This window comes from Mesoplodon bidens (assembly GCF_964165515.1).
Source record: "Mesoplodon bidens genome assembly, chromosome: X".
NCBI lineage: Eukaryota > Metazoa > Chordata > Mammalia > Artiodactyla > Ziphiidae > Mesoplodon > Mesoplodon bidens.
Genome location: NC_138163.1, coordinates 76367508 through 76394380, shown reverse-complemented (window position 1 = coordinate 76394380; position 26873 = coordinate 76367508). Strand labels below are relative to the sequence as shown.

The window sequence follows — 26873 nt, the reverse complement described above, 5'->3', positions numbered from 1 at the left end:
TAGGATATATTGGTGTTAAAAGTTCAAACATACAGAAGTGTCTGTATAGGAAATTTGTTCATCTGTCTGTTATTCTGTTCCTGCTTTAACCCCATTCCCCAGAAGGAGCCACCATTAATAGTTTGGTATGTACCCTCCTAGGCTTTCTTTTGCAGGTTCTCATATATACACTCTAACAATTTTTAAATGACATTATACTTCAATGCTGTTTTGCCGACTGCTTTTGGTTCCACTTAGTATATCACGAATTGCTTTACTGCCAGTATGTAAATCGTTAACATAATGATAAAAATTCATGATAAAAATAAGAGCTATCTATTAATAAACCATTGTCTACTTGGGTTGGGGGTAGAGATAATGGCTTGAAGATATTGATGTAAAGTTTTGTTTATTCAGTTAGTTCAGATTTTCCTGAGAATTGGGACGGGCAGTGTTGAACTTGGAAGTCACTACCTAGAAAGTGTAGAGATAACATTGCACTGGGCTCTAGGTCCATGACAGTTTTAAAGGAGTGGATTGACAGTGCCAGGAGGTGTGGATTGTGATGAGTGACAAGGATGCAGCTGGAGAATACCTCAAATGAAAAGAATCTTTTCCTGTCCACCAGATACAAATGAGCCACTGGTAGTACTAGCTCAGTCCTCATCGGAAGTGCCACTTTTGACCTCAACTAATGAATTTCATACCAAAATGATGCCACCAATTCATGACAAAGAGGAGGCAAAGACTTCATCTAAGTGTTACATACAGGTCACTGGTATGACTTGTGCTTCCTGTGTAGCAAACATTGAACGGAATTTAAGACGAGAAGAAGGTAAGACTCTTAAAGCCTGTTATTTTATGTACTAGTTTGAGGACTCTGTCCTTTTTGTCCTCTTATGTGTTTTGTAACCATGTTTATGACTCTTGCCAAGGCCTCATAAAGACTATCAGTGATTTGTAGGACAACCTTGGCTTCCTGACAACCAGTTTTTCTTAGTGTTTTGTTCCCTTAGATATAGTTCCTGTCTTGTTTACCTCATGGCCACATTTTAATATCAATGAAGTTTGTAGTCAAATAGCAGAAGGAAATACATAAGATTACTATTCTTTATGGACCTTGGCTGCAATGGATGTTAAGAAACATGAATTTTCTGATAAAGCTATGCTTAAAACTAACAACTACAATCCATAAGTTTCAATATTACTATACCCAGGCCAAGCACTGGACCAAAGCCAAGTTTGTTTAGAATTGTTCTCTTCCAACAACTTGATCACTGATCTTTGCTTGCAGTAAAAGTGTTCAAAAGTTACTTAATATTGTGTACAAGTTGTCATTTTAGGTTACAAATTCTTAGAATAGCTACTATATATATATTTTTTAATTTTTAGATTTAATTTTATTTTTTTTATACAGCAGGTGCTTATTAGTTATCCATTTTATACATATTAGTGTATATATGTCAATCCCAATCTCTCAATTCATCACACCATCACCCCCTCACCACTTTGCGCCCTTGGTGTCCATACGTTGTTCTCTACATCTGTGTCTCAACTTCTGCCCTGCAAACTAGTTCATCTATACCATTTTCCTAGGTTCCACATATATGCGTTAATATGTGATATTTGTTTTTCTCTTTCTGACTTACTTCAGTCTGTATGACGGTCTCTAGATCCATCCACGTCTCTACAAATGACCCGATTTCATTCCTTTTTATGGCTGAGTAATATTCCCTTGTATATATGTACCACATCTTCTTTACCCATTTGTCTGTCGACGGGCATTTAGGTTGCTTCCATGACCTGGCTATTGTAAATAGTGCTACAATAAACATTGGGGTGTATGTGTCTTTTTGAATTATGGTTTTCTCTGCCTATATGCCCAGTAGTGGGATTGCTGGGTCATATGGTAATTCTATTTTTAGTTTTTTAAGGAACGTCCATACTGTTCTCCATAGTGGCTGTATCAATTTACATTCCCACCAACAGTGCAAGAGGGTTCCCTTTTCTCCACAGCCTCTCCAGCATTTATTGTTTGTAGATTTTTTGGTGAAGGCCATTCTGACTGGTGTGAGGTGTTACCTCATTGTAGTTTTGATTTGCATTTCTCTAATGATTAATGATGTTGAACATCCTTTCATGTGTTTGTTGGCCATCTGTATATCTTCTTTGGAGAAACATCTATTTAGGTCTTCTGCCCAGATTTGGATTGGGTTGTTTGTTTTTCTTGATATTGAGCTGCATGAGCTGCCTGTATATTTTGGAGATTAATCCTTTGTCACTTGCTTTGTTTGCAAATACTTTCTCCCATTCTGAGGGTTATCTTTGTGTCTTATTTGTAGTTTCCTTTGATTTGCAAAAGCTTTTAACTTTCATTCGGTCCCAATTGTTTATTTTTGTTTTTATTTCCATTACTCTTAAGAGGTGGATCAAAAAAGATCTTGATGCGATTTATGTCAAAGAGTGTTCTTCCTATGTTTTCCTCTAAGAGTTTTATAGTGTCCGGTCTTACATTTAGGTCTTTAATCCACTTTTGAGTTTATTTTTGTGTATGGTGTTAGGGAGTGTTCTAATTTCATTCTTTTACATGTAGCTGTCCAGTTTTCCCAGCACCACTTATGGAAGAGGCTGTCTTTTCTCTACTGTATATCCTTGCCTCCTTTGTCATACATTAGTTAACCATAGGTGTGTGGGTTTATCTCTGGGCTTTCTATCCTGTTCCATTAATCTATACTTCTGTTTTTGTGCCAGTACCATATTGTCTTGATTACTGTCCCTTTATAGTATGGTCTGAGGTCAATGAGCCTGATTCCTCCAGCTCCGTTTTTTTTCCCTCAAGACTACTTTGGCTATATGGGATCTTTTGTGTCTCCATATAAATTTTAAGATTTTTTGTTCTAGTTCTGTAAAAAAATGCCATTGGTAATTTGATAAGGATTGAATTGAATCTGTAGATTGCTTTGGGTAGTATAGTCATTTTCACAATATTGATTCTTCCAATCCAAGAACATGGTATATCTCTCCATCGGTTTGTATCATCTTTAATTTCTTTTGTCACTGTCTTATAGTTTTCTGCATACAGGTCTTTTGTCTCCCTAGGTAAGTTTATTCCTAGGTATTCTATTATTTTTCTTGCAATGGTAAATGGGAGTGTTTCCTCAATTTCTCTTTCTGAACTTTTGTTGGTAGTGTATAGGAATGCAAGAGATTTCTGTGCATTAATTTTGTATCCTGCAACTTTACTAAATTAATTGATTAGCTCTAGTAGTTTTCTGGTGGCATCTTTAGGATTTTCTATATATAGTATCATGTCATTTGCAAACAGTGACAGTTTTACTTCTTCTTTTCCAAATTATATTCCTTTTATTTCTTTTTCTTCTCTGATTGCCGTGGCTAGGACTTCCAAAACTGTGTTGAATAATAGTGACGAAAGTGGTCATCCTTGTCTTGTTCCTGATCTTAGAGGAAATGGTTTCAGTTTTTCACCATTGAGAATGGTGTTTGCTGTGGGTTTCTTGTATATGGCCTTTATTATGTTCAGGTGTGTTCCCTCTGTGCCCACTTTCTGGAGAGTTTTTATCCTAAATGGGTGTTGAATTTTGTCAAAAACTTTTTCTGCATCTGTTGAGATGATTGTATGGTTTTTATTCTTCAATTTGTTAATATGGTGTATCACATTGATTGATTTGATTGCATTGATTGATTTGCATATGTTGAAGAATCCTTGCATCCCTGAGATAAATCCCACTTGATCATGGTGTGTGATCCTTTTAATGTGTTGTCGGATTCTGTTTGCTAGTATTTCGTTGAGGATTTTTGCATGTATATTCATGAGTGATACTGGTCTGTAATTTTCTTTTTTTGTAGTATCATTGTCTGATTTTGGTATCAGGGCGATGGTGGCCTCATTGAATGAGTTGGGAGTGTTCCTTCCTCTGCACGTTTTTGGAAGAGTTTGAGAAGGATGCGTGTTAGCTCTTCTCTAAATGTTTGATAAATTCACCTGTGTAGATAAATTCACCTGTGTAGCCATCTGGTCCTGAACTTTTGTTTGTTGGAAGATTTTTAGTCACAGTTTCAATTTCATTACTTGTGATTGGTCTGTTCATATTTTCTCTTTCTTCCTGGTTCAGTCTTGGAAGGTTATACCTTTCTAAGAATTTGTCCATTTCTCCCAGGTTGTCCATTTTATTGGCACAGAGTTACTTGTAGTAGTTTCTCAGGATGCTTTGTAATTCTGTGGTGTCTGTTGTAACTTTTCCTTTTTCATTTCGAATTTTATTGATTTGAGTCCTCTCCCTCTTTTTCTTGATGAGTCTGGCTAATGGTTTATCAATTTTGTTTATCTTTTCAGAGAGCCAGCTTTTAGTTTTATTGATCTTTGCTATTGTTTTCTTTGTTTCTATTTCATTTATTTCTGCTCTGATCTTTATGATTTTGTTCCTTCTGCTAACTTTGCGTTTTGTTTGTTCTTCTTTCCCTAGTTCCTTTAGGTGTAAGGTTAGATTGTTTATTTGAGATTTTTCTTGTTTCTTTTTTTTTATTTTTTAATTTTTTAATTTTTTAAATTAGTTTCTGCTTTATAACAAAGTGAGTCAGTCATACATATTTTCTTGTTTCTTGAGGTAGGCTTGTATAGCTATAAACTTCCCTCTTAGAACTGCTTCTGCTGCATCCCATAGATTTTGGGTCGTCGTGTTTTCATTGTCATTTGTCTCTAGGTATTTTTTGGTTTCCTCTTTGATTTCTTTAGCGATCTCTTAGTTAGTAACGTATTGTTTAGCCTCCATGTGTTTGTATTTTTTATGTTTTTCCCTATAATTCATTTCTAATCTCATAGGGTTGTGGTCAGAAAAGATGCTTGATATGATTTCCATTTTCTTAAATTTACTGAGGCTTGATTTGTGATCCAAGATGTAATCAATCCTGGAGAATATTCCATGTGCACTTGAGAAGAAAGTGTAATCTGCTGTTTTTGGATGGAATGTCCTGTAAACATCAATTAAATGTGTCTGGTCTATTGTGTCATTTAAAGTTTCTGTTTCCTTATTAATTTTCTGTTTTGATGATCTGTCCATTGGTGTAAGTGAGGTGTTAAATTCCCCCACTATTAGTATGTTACTGTCAGTTTCCTCTTTTTTGGCTGTTAGCAGTTGCCTTATGTATTGAGGTGTTCCTATGTTGTGTAAATATATATTTATAATAGTTATATCTTCTTCTTGGATTGATCCCTTATTATGTGGTGTCCTTCCTTGTCTCTTGTAACATTTCTTTACTTTAAAGTCTATTTTATCTGATGTGAGTATTGCTACTCCAGCTTTCTTTTGATTTCCATTTGCATGGAATAATATCTTTTTCCATCCCCTCACTTTCAGTCTATATGTGTCCCTAGGTCTGATGTGGGTCTCTTGTAGACAGCATATATATGGGTCTTGTTTTTGTATCCATTCAACAAGCCTGTGTCTTTTGGTTGGATCATTTAATCCATTCACGTTTAAGGTAATTATCAATAAGTATGTTCCTATTACCATTTTCTTAATCATTTTGGGTTTGTTTTTGTAGGTCCTTTCCTTCTCTTGTGGTTCCCACTTAGAATAGTTCCCTTAGCATTTGTTGTAGAGCTGGTTTGGTGGTGCTGAATTCTCTTAGCTTTTGCTTATCTGTAAAGCTTTTGATTTCTCCATGGAATCTGAATGAGATCCTTGCTGGGTAGAGTAATCATGGTTGTAGGTTTTTCCCTTTCATCACTTTAAGTATATCATGCCACTCCCTTCTGGCTTGTAGAGTTTCTGCTGAGAAATCAGCTGTTAACCTTATGGGAGTTCCCTTGTATGTTATTTGTCGTTTTCCCCTTGCTGCTTTCAATAATTTTTCTTTGCCTTTAATTTTTGATAGTTTGATTACTATGTCTTGGCGTGTTTCTCTTTGGGTTTATCCTGTATGGGACTCTCTGTACTTCCTGGTCTTGGGTGGCTATTTCCTTTCCCATGTTAGGAATGTTTTTGACTATAATCTCTTCAAATATTTTCTTGGGTCCTTTCTCTCTTTCTTCTCCTTCTGGGACCCGTATAATGCAAATATTGTTGTGCTTAATGTTGTCCCAGAGGTCTCTTAGGCTGTCTTCATTTCTTTTCTTTCTTTTTTCTTTATTCTGTTCCATGGCAATGATTTCCATCATTCTGTCCTCCAGGTGACTTATCTGTTCTTCTGCCTCAGTTATTCTGCTGTTGATTCCTTCTACTGTAATTTTCATTTCAGTTATTGTATTGTTCATCTCTGTTTGTTTGTTCGTTAATTCTTCTAGGTGTTTTTTCTTTAATTCTTCTAGGTGTTTGTTAAACATTTCTTAAGTCTTCTCAATCTGTGCCTCCATTCTTTTTCCAAGATCCTGGATCATGTTCACTGTCATTATTCTGAATTCTTTTTCTGGAAGGTTACCTATGTCCACTTCATTTAGTTGTTTTTCTGGGGTTTTATCTTGTTCCTTCATCTGGTACATAGTCCTCTGCCTTTTCATCTTGTCTGTCTTTCTGTGAATGTGGTTTTTGTTCCACAGGCTGCAGGATTGTAGTTCTTCTTGCTTCTGTTGTCTTCCCTCTGGTGGATGAGGCTATCTAAGAGGCTTGAGCAAGTTTCCTGATGGGAGGGAATGGTGGTGGGTAGAGCTGGGTGTTGCTCTGGTGGGCAGAGCTCAGTAAAACTTTAATTCCCTTGTCTGCTGATGGGTGGGGCTAGGTTCCCTCCCGGTTGGTTGTTTGGCCTGAGGCGACCCAACCCTCGAGCCTACCCAGCTCTTTGGTGGGAGCAATGGCAGACTCTCCGAGGGCTCACGCCAAGCTGCACTTACCTGAACTTCTGCTGCCAGTGTCCTTGTCCTCACTGTGAGACACAGCCACCCCCCGCCTCTGCAGGAGACCCTTCAGCAGTAGCAGATAGGTCTGGTTTAGTCTCCTATGGGGTCACTGCTCCTTCCCCTGGGTCCTGATGTGCCCAGTACTTTGTGGGTGCCCTCCAAGGGTGGAGTCTCTGTTTCCCCCAGTCCTGTCAAAGTCCTGCAATCAAATCCCACCAGCCTTCAAAGTCTGATTCTCAAGGAATTCCTCCTCCCGTTGCCAGACCCCCAGGTTGGGAAGCCTGACGTGGGGCTCAGAACCTTCACTCCAGTGGGTGGACTTCTGTGGTATAAGTGTTCTCCAGTTTGTGAGTCACCCACCCAGCAGTTATGGGATTTGATTTTATTGTGATTGTGCCCCTCCTACCGTCTCATTGTGGCTTCTCCTTTGTCTTTGGATGTGGGGTATATTTTTGGTTAGTTCCCGTGTCTTCCTGTTGATGATTGTTCAGCAGTTAGTTGTGATTCTGGTGCTTTTGCAAGACGGAGTGAGCGCACGTCCTTCTAGTCCACCATCTTCAAGCCATTCTATAATATAGTTTTTTAATCCGTTACACTCAGATGTTTTAGCTTATAATTTTGCACTCACATTAATGGACTTTGCAGTATGCATAGTAGATTTGTTAACCATAGAGATATGTGAGTATGTTTAATGAGCCTGAAGGCATAGGTTTGGTACTCAAGCAGGCTTCGCCCAGGATATCTTAATGATACATGCTGTTAGTCAGAAGGGCTGAATAAATATGTTTATTATAAGCTTATCCCCACTCTTGGGGAAATAACTCAAAGTATATACTGTAATAATGGAATTCTATAGACAGTAGAATCACCTTATATGTAAAGGCCAGAACATTATTGTAACAAAATGTATGTTATACACCAGAGCCATCTTCAGTTCAATATTATCTTGTTTGTATTCTGTCATTTCTGCGTCCTTCATTTCAGCCTCCATTATATCTAATTAGAATGCAGTCAGGGCTAATTTACACTTTGAGTGATTAAAAAAGAACAGGAGGGAAGTTGCAAGCAAATGAAAGCAAATAGACGTTTTCAAGGGGTCTGTTTAATTTTAGAACAAACTCTCTTGGGGCAGTTCAGAAATAACCTTTCTCATGAGACAAGCAATGCCTGTTACAAATTACAGTTACAGATCTTTTTTCTTTTTTAATCCATTAAGCTGATACTTCCAGTTACATTCTACTCCCCATTTACTTCATCCTAACCCAGTTAGGCATACCATTGCCCTAGCTGGGGTCACTACATTCACTTTTGTTTCTTTAATTAAGTGGCACTGGTCTTCCCTCAGTTTCATCTGCATTATATTTTTAAAAATGAATTGATAGAGTTCTAATTATATTATGAAGTAAGAATTTTAAAAATTGTCCATAATTTATATAAGTATGAGACATATTTTTGAAACTTGAAAAACCAGATTTTCACTTTCTCTTTGGCTGTAGATTACATTCAACTGAAGCAAGAAGATTTTTTTCCTACTTTCTCTACACCCTTCTCTTATTACTGATACTTTCCTGTGATCCGATCTTCTGAATTATTTGGTACCCAGTGTGTAACCATTATTTTTTTCCAAAGAAAAGAATAGTATTTTATTTTATTTTATTTTTTAACCACTTTTATACAGAAAACTTAGATTATATTACATACTTTGTCTTCTTATTAAAAACTATTATTAAATTAATATTTGGATATTTTTTTCTTTTTGTCAAAACCCAGAGCTAACCTATGGACTGTTGATCCCTATTCCCTGTCAGGTAGCCACCAAGGGCTGCTGATTCCTAGAAAGAACGGCCGTTTCTGCTTCATGTTATTAATTTTCTTCCTGGCAGTGACAGCAATAGCTGGCCTAGAGAAGTGGGATGGTTGTTAACAAAATGCTTACACCAGAGAACAGCATGACTGCCATAAAATGAACTTTTTTGTTAAGTTGTGTGGCACTTGTTTTTCTTAGGAATAAGAGCATTTTAGATTAGTGTGTGTCAGACAATAAAACTTGAGAAAGAAATTCCTGTTATTTGGCAATACTGTAATGTGTATGTTGGTATATTCTTGGGTTCTTTGCTACAACTGCAGTCTTTTCCTAAGTACACGAGTTCCTTTCTCTAGGACTCTGTCTTATGAGTTTCTAAAAATACTTTATATTTACATGATAAGGTCTCAATCGATTACAATTCATGGGCATTATTTGCATCCCAATTCAAGCAAACAAACAAACAGTGTTAAACAGTTGTAAGACAGTTGTGGAAATGTGAACATTGCCTGGATATTTGATGATATTGAGGAATTATTTTAGGTTTGATAATGGTATTATGGTTCTTTTTTAAAGAAAAGAGTCTTATCTTTTAGTGATATGTATTTAAATATTTACATATGATACGATATCTGGGATTTGCTGCAAAATAATCAGGGTAAAGGGCAGGGAGTGAGTAGGTAGGAATATATATGAAACAAGAGTAGCCCAGTGTTATTGATAATTATTGAAGCTGAGAGATGGGTACATCAAGTTTATTATATTGTTTTCTCTTTTGTGTGTGTGTGTGTATGTATTTGAAAATTTCCATACTAAAAAGTTTTTTTAAAATGAGGCCTTCTTTTCAAATAGTTTTATTTGATTTGGGTTCAAGACTGTATAAAAGTTAAGAAATAAATTTCTCCAGATTCACTTAATCCTTTCACAGTTAAATGAAAAAAAGCTATTATAAGATTATTATTTTTATGAGAAATGTTATCTGAATTATTTTTCTTATCAATATTCCTAGGAATATATTCTGTACTTGTGGCTCTGATGGCTGGGAAGGCAGAAGTAAGATATAACCCTGCTGTCATACAACCCCCGATGATAGCTGAGTTAATCCGAGAGCTTGGATTTGGAGCCACTGTGATAGAAAATGCTGATGAAGGGGATGGTGTTTTGGAACTTGTTGTAAGTAAGACGTTTTGTGTGGTTAATAGAATTTTCAGGAAAACTTGGCAAGAATTCAGAAAAGAGTTTGAAAGATAATCGAAATGTGGGGACAGTAAAACATAAAATGAAAATTAAGGAAACTGGAAAGATATGACAATGGTGGCCTTCAAGCATAGAATGTAAAAGATAATCATCTCGGGCTTCCCTGGTGGCGCAGTGGTTGAGAGTCCGCCTGCCGATGCAGGGGACACGGGTTCGTGCCCCAGTCCGAGAGGATCCCACATGCCGCAGAGCGGCTGGGCCCGTGAGCCATGGCCGCTGGACCTGCACGTCCGGAGCCTGTGCTCTGCAATGGGAGAGGCCACGACAGTAAGAGGCCTGCGTACCGCAAAAAAAATAATAATCATCATCATCTCTATTAAGAACCAATAAACAAGAATTGGGTTTGAATGAATAAATGAAAATCAACTTTTAAAATATAGTATGATTCCTACATGAAATTACTGGAAGAAATATTTGGAGCTTTTTTCAATATTCTACTTTAAAAATTTCAGACATCAGGAAAGTCAAAAGAATTGTACAGTTGAACATTCTTACACACACTGAATAGATTCTACAATTAACATTTTACTATATTTGTTTTATCATACATCAGTCCATCAGTCCATTGTGGAAATAATTTTAAACTCAAAACGAAATTGCAAAAACAGTACAGAGGATTTCCCTGTAGCCTCTACCTAGCTTTTCCCAGTGATAACATCCAATCTATCGTTTAAAAAATAATATTAGAGTAGGAAGAGTCTTTCTAAATATCATACAAAATCCATAAAAGACAAGGTTGATAACTTCAGGTACATAAAAATTTCTTCTTGGGAGAAAAACACCGTAAACAAAGTCAAAAGGCAAGTAAAATATTTGTAATTCATATCATAAATGAAGGTTAATTTTCTTAATATATGAAGAAGTATTATAAATCAATAAAAGCCATCAACCCAAAAGAAAGATGGTAAAGGGTATGAACTGACAGTTCACAGAAAAGCCAAGACAGTACCTCTTTAAATGAAAAAATGTTCAATGTCACTTTTAATAAGAGTAAAGCAAATTAAAACTGCACTGAAATGCCATTTTCCACCTGTGAGATTGGTAAAGATAAAAAGCAATTTTGTTAACACTGTGTTTGATCTCTCATATATTGCTGGTGGAATGTCAATTGAGACAAGGACTCAACAGAAGAATTTGGCAATATCTATCGAAAGTAAAATTGCACATAGCCTTTGCCTCAGAAGCTCCACTTGTAGGAAATTATCCAGCAGACATATTTGGATATGTTTGAAATGATATGTGTGCAGTGATGTTCATTATAGTTTTTTTTTTTTTTTTTTTTTTTTTGCGGTACGTGGGCCTCTCACTGCTGTGGCCTCTCCCATTGCGGAGCACAGGCTCCGGACGTGCAGGCTCAGTGGCCATGGCTCACGGGCCTAGCCGCTCCGTGGCATGTGGGATCTTACCAGACCGGAGCACGAACCCATGTCCCCTGCATCAGCAGGCGGACTCTCAACCACTGCGCCACCAGGGAAGCCCCTATAGTATTCTTACATAGCAAAAGATAGGAAACAAACTAAATGTCAGTCATTGGAGACTGATACATACATCCATACCATGGGATACTAAGCAGCTATTAAAAAGAATGGGTTGGTTTGTACTTTTTAAAGACTTCTAAAAATTAATAGCTTTATCGAAATATAATTTACATACCATAAAACTCACCCTTTTAAAGTGTACAATTCAGTGGTTTTTAGTATATTCTCAGAGTTGTACAACTAATCACCACTATCAAATTTCAAAACATTTTCATCACCCCAAAAAAGAAACCCCATACCTATTAGCAGTCAGTCCTCATTCTTGATATTAACCATTTGAGTCTTCCTTTTTTTTTTTCCTTCATCACTCCAGCCAAAAGTTTGTCAATTTTGTCAATCTTTTCAAGTAACCAACTTTTGGTTTTGTTGATTTTCTCTATTCTCTCTTTTGTTAATTTTCACTCTAATCTTTGTTATTTCTTTCCATCTGTTTGCTTTAGGTTTCATTTGTTTTACTTTTTCTAGTGTCTTAAGGTAGAAAGTTAGGTTATTTATTTGAGATCTTTCTTATTTTAAAATATTGGCACTTATAAATTTCCCTATAGGCACTGATTTCATTTCAGTTATTGTACTTTTCAACTCCAAACTTCCATTGGGCCTTTCTAATAATCTCTCTGTCTTTATTGATACTCTCTGTTTGGTGGGATATTGTCTCATACTTTCCTTTAATTCTTTAGACATCATTTCCTTTAGTTCAGTGAATATATTTAAAATAGCTGATTCAAGATCTTTGCCTAGTAAATCCAATGTCTGGGCTTCGTCAGAGAAAGTTTTTTCCTGTGTATAGGCCATACTTTCTTGTTTCATTGTATGTCAGACAGTTTTTTGTTGAAAATATAATGTAGTTACTCTGGAAATAAGATTCTTCCCCTCTCCTCAGGGTTTGTTATTTGTTGCTGTTTGTCATTGTTATTGTTTGTTCAGTGACTTCTGAACTAATTCTATAAAGTCTGTGTTCTTTGTTGTGTGTGGCCACTGAAATCTGTTTGGTTAGCTCAGTTGTCAGCTAATGATCAGACAGTGATTGCCTTAAATATCTGGAACCAATAAGTCTCCCAGTCTTTGCTAAAGAGCTGTTTGTAAATGTTGGGGCATGCCTTGAACACTCAGCCATGCAGTTGTCAGTTTTGCCTTACCCTTCGACTCCTGCTTCTATGGAGCCTAAAGGTCAGCCTGAGGTGAGAAGTTAGGGCCTTTTCAGTTCTTTTCTGAACATACACACAGCCCTGGACATGTGCATAACCCTATGCATGTGCATGGCCTTCTAGATTCCTAGGAATATGTTGGAGCGCTTATGGACATCTTGCTTCCTGGCTTTCCTTTTTAGGCTTTTTTGTTAGTCTGTTGTTGGCCCCAACTGTTATCCATTGGCTCAGGCAGCCACAAGGTTAAATAATTTCCTCTAATTGTTTCTGACAAATTCTCCTGGGGAAAGGGCTTTTTGTATTCACTGAGATCATCAGGACAAACAGACATCTTTGCAAGTGGGATATTTCAGAGAACCATCAGACAGGCCAAATAATGACAGTTGTCTGGGAATGAGGCTTTGAAGGTACTCCAGTCCTTTTCTGTCCTCTCTGGTAGCTTCCCTGATGCTGTTTTTCACCATGATTGTGGCCTGTCGGTCTTCATGGCTACCCCAGAGCTGGAGGAGAGGGGATGGGAATACGGCAAACTGTAATGCCATATAGCTTGCTGTTTTATTGGAATTTATCTGATTTTCTTGAATAAATGCTTCCTGCATTGCTGTAAGCTTTTGTTTAATTTTCAGATTTCTTTTTTAATCAGTTTTTTAAATTGAGGTGTAGATGATTTACAATATTAGTTTCAGCTGTACAGCATAGTGATTCAAAATTCTTACAGATTATACTCCATTTAAAGTTATTGTAAAATATTGGCTGTATATCCTGTTCTGTACAATATATCCGCATAGCTTATTTATTTTGTACATAGTAGTTTGTACCTTTTAATCCCTACCCCTATCTTTCCCCAACCCCTTTCCCTTTCCTCATTGGTAACCACTAGCTTGTTCTCTATGTGTAGGTTTCTGTTTATTATATTCATTTCTTTGTTTTATTGTTTAGATTCCACATATAGATGATAAGATACAGTATTTGTCTTTCTCTGTCTGACTTATTTCACTAAGTATAATACCCTCCAAGTCTATCCATGTTGTTGCAAATGGCAAAATTTCATTTTTTATGGCTGAGTAGTATTCCATCGTGTGTGTGTGTGTGTGTGTGTTTGTGTGTGTGTATCACATCTACTTTATCCATTCATCTATTGATGGAACGTAGGTTGCTTCCATATCTTGGCTATTATAAATAATGCTGCTATGAACATTGAGGTACATGTATCTTTTTTAATTAGTGTTTTTGCTTTCTTTGGATATATACACAGGAGTGGAATTGATGGGTTATATAGTAGCTCTATTTTCAGGTTTTTGAGGAAAATCCATACCGTTTTCTTTAGTGGCTGCAGCAATTTACATTCCCACCAACAGTGTACAAGAGTTCCCTTTTTTCCAACTTTTCTGAAAAAGGTGGTTCCAACAACTTTTGCCAGTTTTCTCATTGCTTTTGTGGAGGAGAGAATTTTCAGAAATCCTCACTCCACTATTAATGATATTCTTTTGGTGGATATTCTTCAATAAGTACTTTGTAATTTGTTGTGTATTCTTTTTGGTTACTTCCCATAATCTTTCAGTGGTTGGTTTTTGAAACTTTTGTCCAGTTTTATCATTGCTCTTTGGAGAAAGGATTTGCTGAGCTCCTCACACAGTCATTCCAGAAGTCCTGCCCCTCCATTTTAGAATTTAATACCTAACTAAAGTATAACCTCACTCAAGACATAGGGCAAAATACATTTTTGGACAAAGGTAGAACACTTTTGTTATCCATTAACCTTCACTAGAAGTAATACTAAAGGATATATATATATATATATATATATATATATATATATATACACACACACACATACATACTGATATACTTTAGCAGGGTGAAAAAAATCTAGAGGGAAGCAAGGCATTGAATACAAGAAGCAATGATAGTTGTCAAATCCTCTATCACTGAGTAATAACAGGAAGAGGGAGACTTAATGAGATCCTTAATGTTGCAGCTGGGACCATATCTTTGTTCAATGTGATATAAAAACAGTGATCTAATGATCATAATCTAAAGCATATGAATAGTGCAGATAAGATCTTGTGTGTTAATCCCTTGTTACAAGAGTTCTTTTAGTTTAAAGTAATAACACACATTTAATGGAGGAAAAAAGTATATTTCTGAATAACAAAGCCTTTGTCTTTAACAGGTGAGAGGAATGACATGTGCCTCCTGTGTACATAAAATAGAGTCTACCCTCACAAAACATGGAGGGATCTTCTACTGCTCTGTGGCCCTGGCAACCAACAAAGCACATATTAAATATGATCCAGAAATTATTGGTCCCAGAGATATTATTCATACAATTGAAGTAAGTGCCAAGACTTTGTATTTCTGTGTTCTTACCTATCTAGTCAGCACTCCCTTGAATCACTTCTGGTTTGTATCAGATAGAGATGATGAGAAAAATCTGATTCCTTTGTTTACCTCTATAGACAACGTCTGTCTCAAAATTTAATGTAATGGTGTCTCCTTTTTTTTTTTTTTTTTTTGGTCTTCATCAGGAAGAATTAGGTAAAGGCACATTGGCACTATTGATCGGGAGCAGACTTAAGGCAGAACCACAGATCATTTAAAAATATTTAGAAAATGTAAGCAAAGTACAATTTGTTATGAGTAAAATTCATGTTAATCACTAAGAAAGTGAAACATCCTGCTAGATGCTGTATTGTTTGTTAGGTCAAAGCAAATGATATCATAGTTAAAGTAAGAAATTTAAAAGACCAAACCTTTTTCTCTGTGACAAATTCATCCTGCAGTCTTCAGTAAATCTTAAGTGGTAATACATGTGAAAGTGCTTTAGAAGTTTCACTGTGGTCTAGCATTGGTGTTCTAATAATCTAAAAAGCATATTAATCATTCAGGTAAGATCCTGTTAATGTAGATAGTAATACCATTAACATCTTTGTGAATCTAGCATTATTGAGTACCTACTATGTGCCAGTTACCAAAATTGCAAAGCTTCGACTCTTGATTTAATTCTCACAACAGTGCTGTCATCTTCATTTTGGAAGTGAGGAAACTCAGGTTATGAGATGTAACTTCCCCAAAGTCACATAGGTAGTAAGTGTCATAGCTGGGATTTGAGCCTAATCCTTCTGACTCCAATGCTCATCCTTGCTCTTTTCACTGTGTTATACTGCCAAGAAATGTAAGATGGCAGCATTTTCCCTAGCAGTTCAAAATATAGTGTATGTTACTGTCTATGTTCATATGAGTCTTACTTAGGTGTAATTTTCTTTCAGTACTTTATTTTATTGCGGAAAATTTTCGTTCGTGTTCTTTTTCGGGTGCAACAAGAATAAAGACTGCATATGCAAACCCTTGAATAATATATTTAGTATGGTACTAGCTTTTGTGGCCTATTATTCAGTTTTCTGTACTTTCAGGGGATGGATGAATCAATGACTTGATAGATGTCAAAGCTAAAATTAAAAATAAAGTGATTAATATACATCAGTACTAGTAGATGCTTGTCTAAGTGTATGATTTATGATTTTACTGCTGAATTCTTTTTTTATTGGAGTACAGTTGCTTTACAGTGTTGTGTTAGTTTCTGCTGTACAGCAAAGTGAATCAGTTATACATATATCCACTCTGTTTTTTTTTTTTTTTTTTTTTTTTTGCGGTACACGGGCCTCTCACTGTTGTTGCCTCTCCCGTTGTGGAGCACAGGCTCCAGACGCACAGGCTCAGTGGCCATGGGTCACGGGCCTAGCTGCTCCGTGGCATGTGGGATCTTCCCGGACCGGGGCACGAACCCGTGTCCCCTGCATCGGCAGACTGACTCTCAACCACTGCGCCACCAGGGAAGCCCTCCACTCATTTTTAGATTCTATTCCCATATAGGTCATTACAGAGTATTGAGTAGAGTTCCCTGTGCTATACTACAGTAGGTTCTTATTAGTTATCTATTTTATACATAGTAGTGTATATATCTCAATTCTGTCTTTATTAGGTCATCATACACTCTGTCGGCCTGACCAAGTAATAGATTCTGCTTTTTTCCAAAATTACTTATTGGAGGCTTTAGTTGACTTGATATAAGAACCTCTACTGAGGACAACTGCACTTGAGTTAAATCAGTAGTTTGAGAACAGTAGGATAGACATTAACTAGAGTTGAGAAAATACTCATTTCTTTGATGAAAGGTTAGAAACAAAGGTAATTAAGAGAAGGAAGCACATCTTCATCTTTATATTCCCCAGAATAACTTGCACTTAGTAATTGAATTGAGTTGTTCTTAATGACAATACCACAGCTTAGAATTTCCGTAGGTAATATTTATACGTTCAGTGAAATAATTGTTTTCTCATGAATTTCCTTAGAGCTTAGGTTTTGAAGCTTCTTTGGTCAAGAAGGACCGGTCAGCAAGCCACCTAGACCATAAACGAGAGATAAGACAGTAAGTACTTTTGGAATGTCAGTGAAAAACAGATTTTGATTCCTCTTTACAAATTTAACAAACTGTTAGCATGTCAGTTTTTTCAATATCATCATTACACTGGGTGGGAATTGGTCACAAGTTATATTTCCTTATAGTACATAGAATCTTTAACCATTACCTATTTACTCAAATGATTTTTCTTTTCTATATTAGATGGCGACGGGCCTTTCTTGTGAGCCTGTTTTTCTGTATTCCTGTAATGGGGCTGATGATATATATGATGGTTATGGACCACCACCTTGCAACTCTTCACCATAATCAGAACATGAGCCAAGAAGAAATGATTAGCATTCATTCTTCTATGTTCCTGGAGCGCCAGATCCTGCCAGGATTGTCCATTATGAATTTACTATCTTTTTTATTGTGTGTACCTGTGCAGGCAAGTGAAATGTTAGCAAGTATATTTGTTAATAATGAAAAATAGCCTAAATGTGGCAGGTGAGGCTATTTTCAATTGTACAACAAATATTGGCAGGAGTACGATCATTTTATGCTGGATGCTTTACAAAAATCATCTTAAACTGAGTGGTTAAAGTAGATAATAAATTCCATTTTAACCCCGAAGGATACTGTTTAATGACAAAGCAGAGAATAAGAGTTCAATTCATCTTCAGTTATGAATTTGGTATTCTTATCTGCTACTGTATGTAACTTTATATTTATAATTATAATAATAAAATGTTATACTTTATTTTATTTTTATTGTCTTTTTTAAACTTTTTATTTTATATTGGAGTACAGTTGATTAACAATGTTGTGTTAGTTTCAGATGTACAACAAAGTGATTCAGTTATACATATGCATGTAGGAAGTCTGGGATTGACATGTACATGCTGCTATATTTAAAATGGATAATGGCCAACAAGGACCTACTGTATAGCACAGGGAACTGCTCAATATTCTTTATTTTTTAACTTTTTATTTTATATTGGAGTGTAGCCAATAAACAATGTTGTGATAGTTTCAGGTGCACAGCAAAGTGACTCAGCCATACATATACGTGTATCCATTCTCCTCCAGGTTCCCCTTCTATCCAGGCTGCCACATAACATTGTCTGCTCAATATTCTGTAACAACCTAAGTTGGAAAGGAATTTCATAAAATGTTATATTTTATTTCTTTATATTTTATATTAAATGCATTAAAATTATCTTTATATAAATTACATTAAGTATATTATAAATATATTTTATTTTAATATATTTATTATTAATTTATTCTATAAAATAATCATAATAGTCATATTATTTCTCCATGGCACTTAAGTTCATTACTCTCTGTATGTTTTCTTTTTTTTTAATTTTATTTTCTTTTTTTTTATACAGCAGGTTCTTATTAGTTATCCATTTTATACATATTAGTGTATATATGTCAATCCCAATCTCCCAATTCATCATCCTCCCCCGCCCCCCGCTTTCCCCCTTGGTGTCCATACGTTTGTTCCCTACATGTGTGTCTCCATTTCTGCCTTGCAAACCGGTTCATCTGTACCATTTTTCTAGAGTCCACGTGTATGTGTTAATATACGATATTTGTTTTTCTTTTTATGACTTACTTCACTCTGTATGACAGTCTCTAGGCCCATCCACGTCTCTACAAATAATCCAATTTCATTCTTTTTTATGGCTGAGTAATATTCCATTGTATATATGTACCACATCTTCTTTACCCAGTTGTCTGTCAGTGGCCATTTAGGTTACTTCCATGTCCTGGCTATTGTAAATAGTGCTGCAATGAACATTGGGGTGCATGTGTCTTTTTGAATTATGGTTTTCTCTGGGTATATGCCCAGTAGTGAGATTGCTGGGTCATATGGTAATTCTATTTTTAGTTTTTTGAGGAACCTCAATACTGTTCTCCATAGTGGCTGTATCAATTTACATTCCCACCAACAGTGCAAGAGGGTTCCCTTTTCTCCACAGCCTCTCCAGCATTTATTGTTTGTAGATTTTTTGTTGATGGCTATTCTGACCGCTGTGAGGTGATACCTCATTGTAGTTTTGATTTGCATTTCTCAAATAATTAGTGATGTTGAGCATCTTTTCATGTGTTTCTTGGCCATCTGTATGTCTCCTTCGGACTTTTCAACTCTTCTTTTGAGATAAACTTTTACTGTGGAACATTTCCATCTAATAGATCTATTCCTTTCTCTGATCCTTATGAAAAGCAATAATTATTTTTAAAACATCTAGTATGTTTCTCTCTACTAATGAACAATAAGCTTTTCAGTTATGTTTCCTAACAAAAACAGTGGACAGATCCAATAGCTTGTGATAGGTTGAATTTGAAAAGAGGGAGGTGAGTTTTATATAAAAAAATCATTGTCAAAAAATGTAATTCTTTTCCTAGTTCTTGTTTTTGCTGGCTTCAAAAAGAAGAATCCAAGTACCACTTGACTTTCTTTATATTATGGAATATCCATTGGATCACAGCAGAGAGCTGCCAAGGGCTTGTACAACAATTTGAATCCACCCACCCCCCCCACACACACACGTATCTGCTAAAATACAAGCACTATTGTTTCAACTTAAAAAAATAAAATCACTCCTTAGGGGAATTCCCCATGGCCCAGGTTCGATCCCTGGTTGGGGAACTAAGATCCTGCAGGCCACATGGTGCAGCCAAAAAATAAAATCTCTCCTTAGTTGTTTATGGATTAAATAAAAGCCAAAGGAAATTAACATTGATACTATATCTTGGTTATTGAGGTATATATGTGAATTTCAGCTTTTTTAAAAGCACTAATCACTGTTTCTATATTACAGTTTTTTGGAGGCTGGCACTTCTACATTCAGGCCTACAAAGCACTGAAACATAAAACTGCAAATATGGACGTACTGATTGTGCTGGCAACTACCATTGCATTTGCTTATTCTTTGGTTATTCTTCTGGTTGCAATGTATGAGAGAGCCAAAGTGAACCCTGTTACTTTCTTTGACACACCTCCTATGCTATTTGTGTTTATTGCACTAGGCCGGTGGCTGGAACATGTAGCAAAGGTAAACTAAGAAAGGGTGACATTTAAAATCTTGGGTGGGTAAATGACCATAATATTTTCTAGACCAATTATTGGAAATATACATTGATTTATGTAGTTAATTACTAAAAGAAGTATTTTTGTTTTGGCAGTATTTTAGGTTAAATATTCCTTTAGAAGATTTACCAAATTTATGGAATTAATACTTTAGATAATACAGTGTGTCCATGTTTATTTTAAGAGACATTTAAGAGTACTTATTTTACTTATATCACATTATTAATGGAAAAATTGATGTGACCATCATTTAAAATAATGATGGAAAAAAATTCACCCACAATCCCATGGTATAATGGAAATCACTTTCTAATCCTGCTCCACATATGTTTATATTTTACAGAGTGGCAAACATGGTATCCATACCACTTTGTGCCCTTAACACTTTAAAGTTTTTTCCCTATTTTTGTAGTCTAGGTAATTACTCAGTGTTTCTGAATAATCTCTCAAATCAATGTGCTATAATTTACTAAACCATTCTGGTTTTGTTCTCAGATTGTTTTCAGGGTTTAATTTTAGGTAATCCTGCATTAAATATATTTATGTTTAATAGTTATTTCTACTGAATTACTATCTTAGGATAAATTACAAAGGATATGATTAAAGGGCATAAATCTTTCTATGGCTCATGCTACTAATCTTAACAGTTTTTGCCATCAAGTGTATGTTAGTTAAGTAGTTTTACTACAACTTCATCAACACTGACTCCTATCTAAATTTTTGCTAAGTTAGTAGGCATTAAATGGTATCATAGAGTTGCTTTAGTTTGCATTTCTTCCATTAATAGCAGAGACAAACATTTTTCTACACAGCAGTTATTACATTTCTTCTTAAATGAATTGCTTATTTATGTCCTTTGCTCATGTACCTATTGGGTTCTGATGTTTTTCTTATTAATTTACATTATTTATTTAAAAATTATACCTAATAATACATTTTATATTTTGTGTACTTCATATTTTCAAAGTGAAACATTTTCTGATTTGAATTAATTAACATTCCTAAAGCTGCCTTTTAAGTAAATGTTAAAGATTATGCCTTTATTTTACATAAGACTTTTTCTTCCTTAGCATTGTTAACATATGTGTTTTAATTTATAGGGCAAAACGTCAGAGGCTCTTGCCAAACTAATTTCACTACAAGCTACAGAAGCAACTATTGTAACTCTCGATTCTGATAATATCGTCTTGAGGTATTTACCTTCATTATTCTTCCTTCTCTTTTTAACTTCTTAGGAAAAATATCAAATATACACAGAAGTAGAGAGAAAGGTATAATGAACTCACATAATCTATCTCCCAGATTTAACAATTATTCACATTTTGCCACACTTTACTTCATCTATACAATCTATTTTTCTTTCTGTTGTTGCAGTAGAATTTTAAAGTAAATCCCAGTTATGTGGTTTCACTGCAGATATTCCTGTTGTATTTCTAAAAAAGGACATAGTCTTATATAATTATAATACCCATATTGCATCTAACAAAATGAACAATTATTCTTTAATGTGATCTAATACACAGTCCATATTAACATTTCTCCTGTTGTCTCCAAACTGTTTTAAGTTTCTTTGTTTGAAATGGAATTCAGAAAAGGTCCATGTGTCACTGCATTTGACTGATATGTTTGTTTGTTTGTTTTAAGTTTTGAGTTTTTTTTTTTTTGGCTGTGTTGGGTCTTCATTGCTGCATGCGGGCTGTCTCTGGTTTCAGTGAGCGGGGGTTACTCTTCGCTGCAGTGCACGGGCTTCTCATGGTGGTGGCTTCTCTTGCTGCGGAACACGGGCTCTAGGTGCACAGGCTTCAGTAGTTGTGGTTCATGGGCTCGGTAGTTGTGGCTCACGGGCTCTAGAGCGAAGGCTCAGTAGTTGTGGCACATGGGCCTAGTTGATCCAGAGCATGTGCAATCTTCCCGGACCAGGGATCGAACCCGTGTCCCCTGCATTGTCAGGCAGATTCTTAACCACTGTGCCACCAGGGAAGCCCCTGTTTGTTTGTTTTCTGATTTTTTAATTGAGTTATAGTTCATGTACTATAGTATATGTTACAAGTGTACAGTGTAGTGAGTCACAATTTTTAAAGGTTGTACTCCATTTATAGTTATTATAAAATATTGGCTATATTCCCCATGTTGTACAATATATCCTTGTCACTTATTTATTTTATACATAGTAGTTTGTACCTCTTAATCCTCTACCCTATATTGTTCTTCACCGTCCCCTTTCCCCACTGGTAACCACTAGTTATTTCTCTATATCTGTGAGTCTGCTTCTTTTTTGTTGTACTCACTAGTTTGTTGTATTTTTTAGGTGGCATATATAAGTGACATCATACAATATTTGTCTTTCTCCTGCCATGTTTGTTTTAATGTAGAACAGCTCCTCTCTCCAGTTCTCCCTCCCTTGTTCCTCCCTGCTCCTCCCTCTCCATACATTTGACTTGGTAAAGAAACATCTATCAGTTGTCCTTTAGAAAATCCCACAGTCCAAATTTGTCCCTGTTTCCATCTGGAATCATTTAACTTGTTCTATAACTCCTATACGACCTGTAAACTGGAAGTTAGAGCTAAAGACTTGATTAGATTTCGTTCTTTTGTATTTCTCATTCCTTTCCACATAAAATTATTTAGGCAAATGTACACAATAAATTAGTTGTTTTGTTCAGTAAAACCCATTACATTCTTTCTAAAGCTTTCATTTATTAGTTCATTGACTATTCAACAAATATTTAGAGCGCTACTTTGTGCTAGGTACTGAGGTATTCCCCAACAGTGAAAAAGACTGACGCTGTAGTTCCTAACTTAAATATTGGTTCTAACTTCCATTGGTAGCAATTATGGGGCCACAAGCTTGATGTCAACTAAAAAGCTTGCATGGAAAGATCAGGGGGAGAAGCATACTGTCATGGTGCTTTTTATTTTAACTCATATCCAGTGAAGAGCAAGTGGATGTGGAACTTGTACAACGTGGAGACATCATTAAAGTGGTTCCAGGAGGCAAATTTCCAGTGGATGGGCGTGTTATTGAAGGACATTCTATGGTAGATGAGTCCCTCATCACAGGTATGTTCTTTCAGAGGATCATGACATGAAAGTGAAGTGAATCCAAAGTGTTAATTAAAAATAGGCATGAAAGAAGTCCAAAAGATGGCATACTAGGAGGATGCAGAATTCGCATCTCCTCAAAACTAGGGCACCTACCAGGCACCAGTGGGGACCCACGGACACCTAACGGGATGGGAGGAATCCCCAGCCACCGGGTAGGACGTGGGGCATGGGGGGAGTGAAGGGGGAGGAGAAGTGGAGGCGGGATGGGACTGACGCCCCTGAGGGGCAGGGATCCCACACCCAAAGGAGGAAATTAGGGAAACACTGGGAGGACGGAGGATCAAAAGGGAGCATGGCCAGGCTTCCCCTGCCCACTTGGGCCCTGGAACCTCCTGAGATCCCGGGCCTGATTCTCTGCCCACCTAGGCCCCCTCCAGCCGTGCAGGTCCTGAGGGAGTGGGAGGGAAGGGGGAGCAAAAGTAAAGTCCAGACCTCTGAGACTGGCACCCCTGAGGGGTGGCTGGGGGAGGGGAGGCGTTCCTACACCCAGTGGGACCCACCCACGGTTAGGGGCCCATCAGGAACAGGGGAGACCATGGGGGAGCTGGTGGGGGAGGGGCGAGAAGGAACAGAAGGGAAGGGGGCCAGTGCTTTCCCTGTCCACTTAGGCACCGCGGCGCCTGTTGGTCTCCCAGGCCTAATCCTCTGCCCTTGGAGCCTCCCTCCTGACACACAGAGCCCAAGCCCTGCCCCACACCCCCACCCAGGGCCCTACCTCTGCACTCGGAGACCCCCTCCAATGAGCTGGGCCTAAACCCCACCCACACACCCTCACCCAGGGCCCTACCTCCAAACTCCGGAATTCCACACACCAGAGGCCCTCATTTCCACATGCTGCCTCTCCCCTTTGGCGCAGGTCCTAAGCAGAGGTCCCGCCCCAAGCTTGAACGTCTCCCTGCCTAGGCCCCAACCCACGCTCAAATGTCACCCCCCACCCGCCTAGGTCCTGCCCTACCCTAAACCCTGCCTCTGCCGAAGTTCCACCTCCCTAAACTCCGCCCCCATAGCCAAGTCTTCTTTATTTTTTTCTTTTATTTTTGTAATTTTATTTTATTCTTTATAGTTTGTTAGTGATCTCTCCTTTTGGCTTCTTCCCTGCCCCCCACGTTGTTTTTTTTCTTTTCTGTGTTGTGGTTTTATTTTCCCTTGTTGCAGTTGTTTCAATTATAATTTTATTTTTCCAAATACAATTTTTATCTTCCTAAATTTATTTTATTTTTTATTCATTGATATTGTACTGCTCCATTTTTTCTTTCTTTCTTCCTTTTTTTTTTCTTTTTTTTACCGCACCACAAAGCTTGGGGGATCTTGGTTCCCAGGCTGGAGGTTGGGCCCGAGCTTCTGTGGTGGGAGCTCCAAGTCCAAGCCACTGGACTAACAGACAACCTCAGACCCCAGGGAATATCAATTGGAGTGAGGCCTCCCGGAGGTCCTCATATCAGCACCAAGACCCAGCTCTATCCAACTGCCTGCAAACTCCAGTGCTGGATGTCTCAGGCCAAACTACCAGTAAGACAGGAATACAACACCACCCATCAAAGAAAAAAAAATGAAATGACAAAAAATATGTTACAGATGACGGAGCAAGGTAAAAACCTACAAGACCAAATAAATGAAGATGAAATAGGCAACCTACCTGGAAAATAATTCAGACGAATGATAGTAAAGAAGATCCAAAATCTCAGAAACAGAATGAAGAAAATACAAGAAACATTTAACAAGGATCTAGAAAAGCTAAAGAGCAAACAAACAGTGATGAACAACAAAATTACTGAAATTAAAAATACTCTAGAAGGAATCAGTAACAGAATAACTGAGTCAAACGAACGGATAAGTGACCTGGAAGATAAAATGGTGGAAATAACTGACAGCAGAATAAAGAAAGCAGAATAAAAATAATTGAGGACAGTCTCAAAGACTTCTGGGACAACATTAAACGCACTAATATTTGGATTATAGGGGTCCCTGAAGAAGAAGAGATAAAGGATCTGAGAAAATATTTGAAGAGATTATAGTCAAAAACTTCCCTAACATGGGAAAGAAAATAGTCAATCAAGTCCAGGAAGCACAGAGAGTACCATACAGGATAAACACAAAGAGAAACATGCTGAGACACATTAAATAACTATCAAAAATTAAATACAAAGAAAAATGTTAAAAGCAGCAAGGAAAAAGCAACAAATAACTTATAAGGGAATCCCCATAAGGTTAACAGCTGAGTTTTCAGCAGAAACTCTGCAAGCCACAAGGGAGTGGCAGGACATATTCAAAGTGATGAAAGGGAAAAAACTACAACCAAGATTACACTACCCAGCAAAGATCTCAATCAGGTTTTTTTTTTTTTTTTTTTTTTTTTTTTTGCGGTATGCTGGCCTCTCACTGCTGTGGCCTCTCCCGTTGCGGAGCACAGGCTCTGGACACGCAGGCTCAGCAGCCATGGCTCACGGTCCCAGCTGCTCCGCGGCATCTGGGACCTTCCCAGACTGGGGCACGAACCCGTGTCCCCTGCATCGGCAGGCAGACTCTCAACCACTGTGCCACCAAGGAAGCCCTTCTTTGTGGTTTTAGTTATGCTACTGAAGGCTCTTTTCACTGAGCCGAATGTATAACCAGAGGAAGTTGTCACATTCTGCTGTACAGCCCAATAGACTTTGGCAAATTTTCCTGAGCAAATACCTATTGTGTCTTCCTGCCCTAAAGACCGGTCTAGTCTGAGCTGGGATAGGACTCTAGGTTTTCCACATCAGGGTCAGCTCTAAAGAGAATAAGCCTGGAGTAGTTTTAGAGATCTTAGATAACTAAGGCCAATCCAGAGCAGAACCAAAATAACACCTTCCCTACCTCAGTCCTTATGACAGTGCCAAAAGAGGCTCAGTTTATGAATTGTGTGGAAATAATTTAGGATTCTGTGCTTCTCAGTAGGGGTGCTATTGCTAGTTTGGATGGGACAGTTCTTAGTTCTGACTGACTATCCTACACATTATGGTGCATTTAATATCCCTGACCCTGACCTACTAAATTGGAGTAGCAGTACCCCATGCTCCACCTGTAGTTATTACAAGCAAGAACTCTCTCCTCCATTTATAAACGCTCCTTGGGAACAGGTTGAGAACCAATGACCTAAGACTAGGGTGGAAGTCCAAAAGTACCTGCCAATAAGAGTTAACACATTAGGTTTTTCCAGTTTAAGATATATATCCCTGGGTTTGGCCCAGAACTGACATAAGGAAAAAGAGAGGTCAACCTTCACCTAGGCATTTGTCCAGATTCTATTTCAGGAAGGAAGAATCTCCTTTCTAGATATTGACAATTGACAAATAACTGTATATTTCAAGATAGTATTTATTTATGCTCCCTAAATGTATCTTTACTCCTTATATAGGGGAGGCAATGCCTGTGGCTAAGAAGTCTGGCAGCACAGTGATTGCTGGTTCCATTAACCAGAATGGGTCACTCCTTATCCGTGCAACCCATGTTGGAGCAGAAACAACCCTTTCTCAAATTGTCAGACTTGTAGAGGAGGCCCAAACATCAAAGGTAAATTAACTCCCTAGGAGAACCAAAGTATTTTCATGAAAGCCTACTCAGTATAAATCTTGATCTAGTTTTTATGTGTTCCTTTGATTAATTCTAGCTGTATTAATATGGAGTTTATTAAAATATTTGTGCTCAATACTAAATATGCTC

The 26873-nt window shown here is 37.2% G+C and overlaps 1 protein-coding gene across 1 annotated transcript in view; it reads left to right on the top strand.

Moving 5' to 3' along the window:
* The window catches only part of ATP7A (ATPase copper transporting alpha), an 80585-nt gene that overhangs the window by 35591 nt on the left and 18121 nt on the right, over positions 1–26873 (top strand). Inside the window, exons 4-12 of the mRNA XM_081222792.1 lie at positions 608–814; positions 9646–9809; positions 14750–14911; positions 16929–17005; positions 17201–17426; positions 19813–20046; positions 21182–21273; positions 23014–23141; positions 26569–26723. Of these exons, the coding sequence (XP_081078918.1) occupies positions 608–814; positions 9646–9809; positions 14750–14911; positions 16929–17005; positions 17201–17426; positions 19813–20046; positions 21182–21273; positions 23014–23141; positions 26569–26723 (1445 nt within the window). The remainder of the gene's footprint in view (positions 1–607; positions 815–9645; positions 9810–14749; positions 14912–16928; positions 17006–17200; positions 17427–19812; positions 20047–21181; positions 21274–23013; positions 23142–26568; positions 26724–26873) is intronic.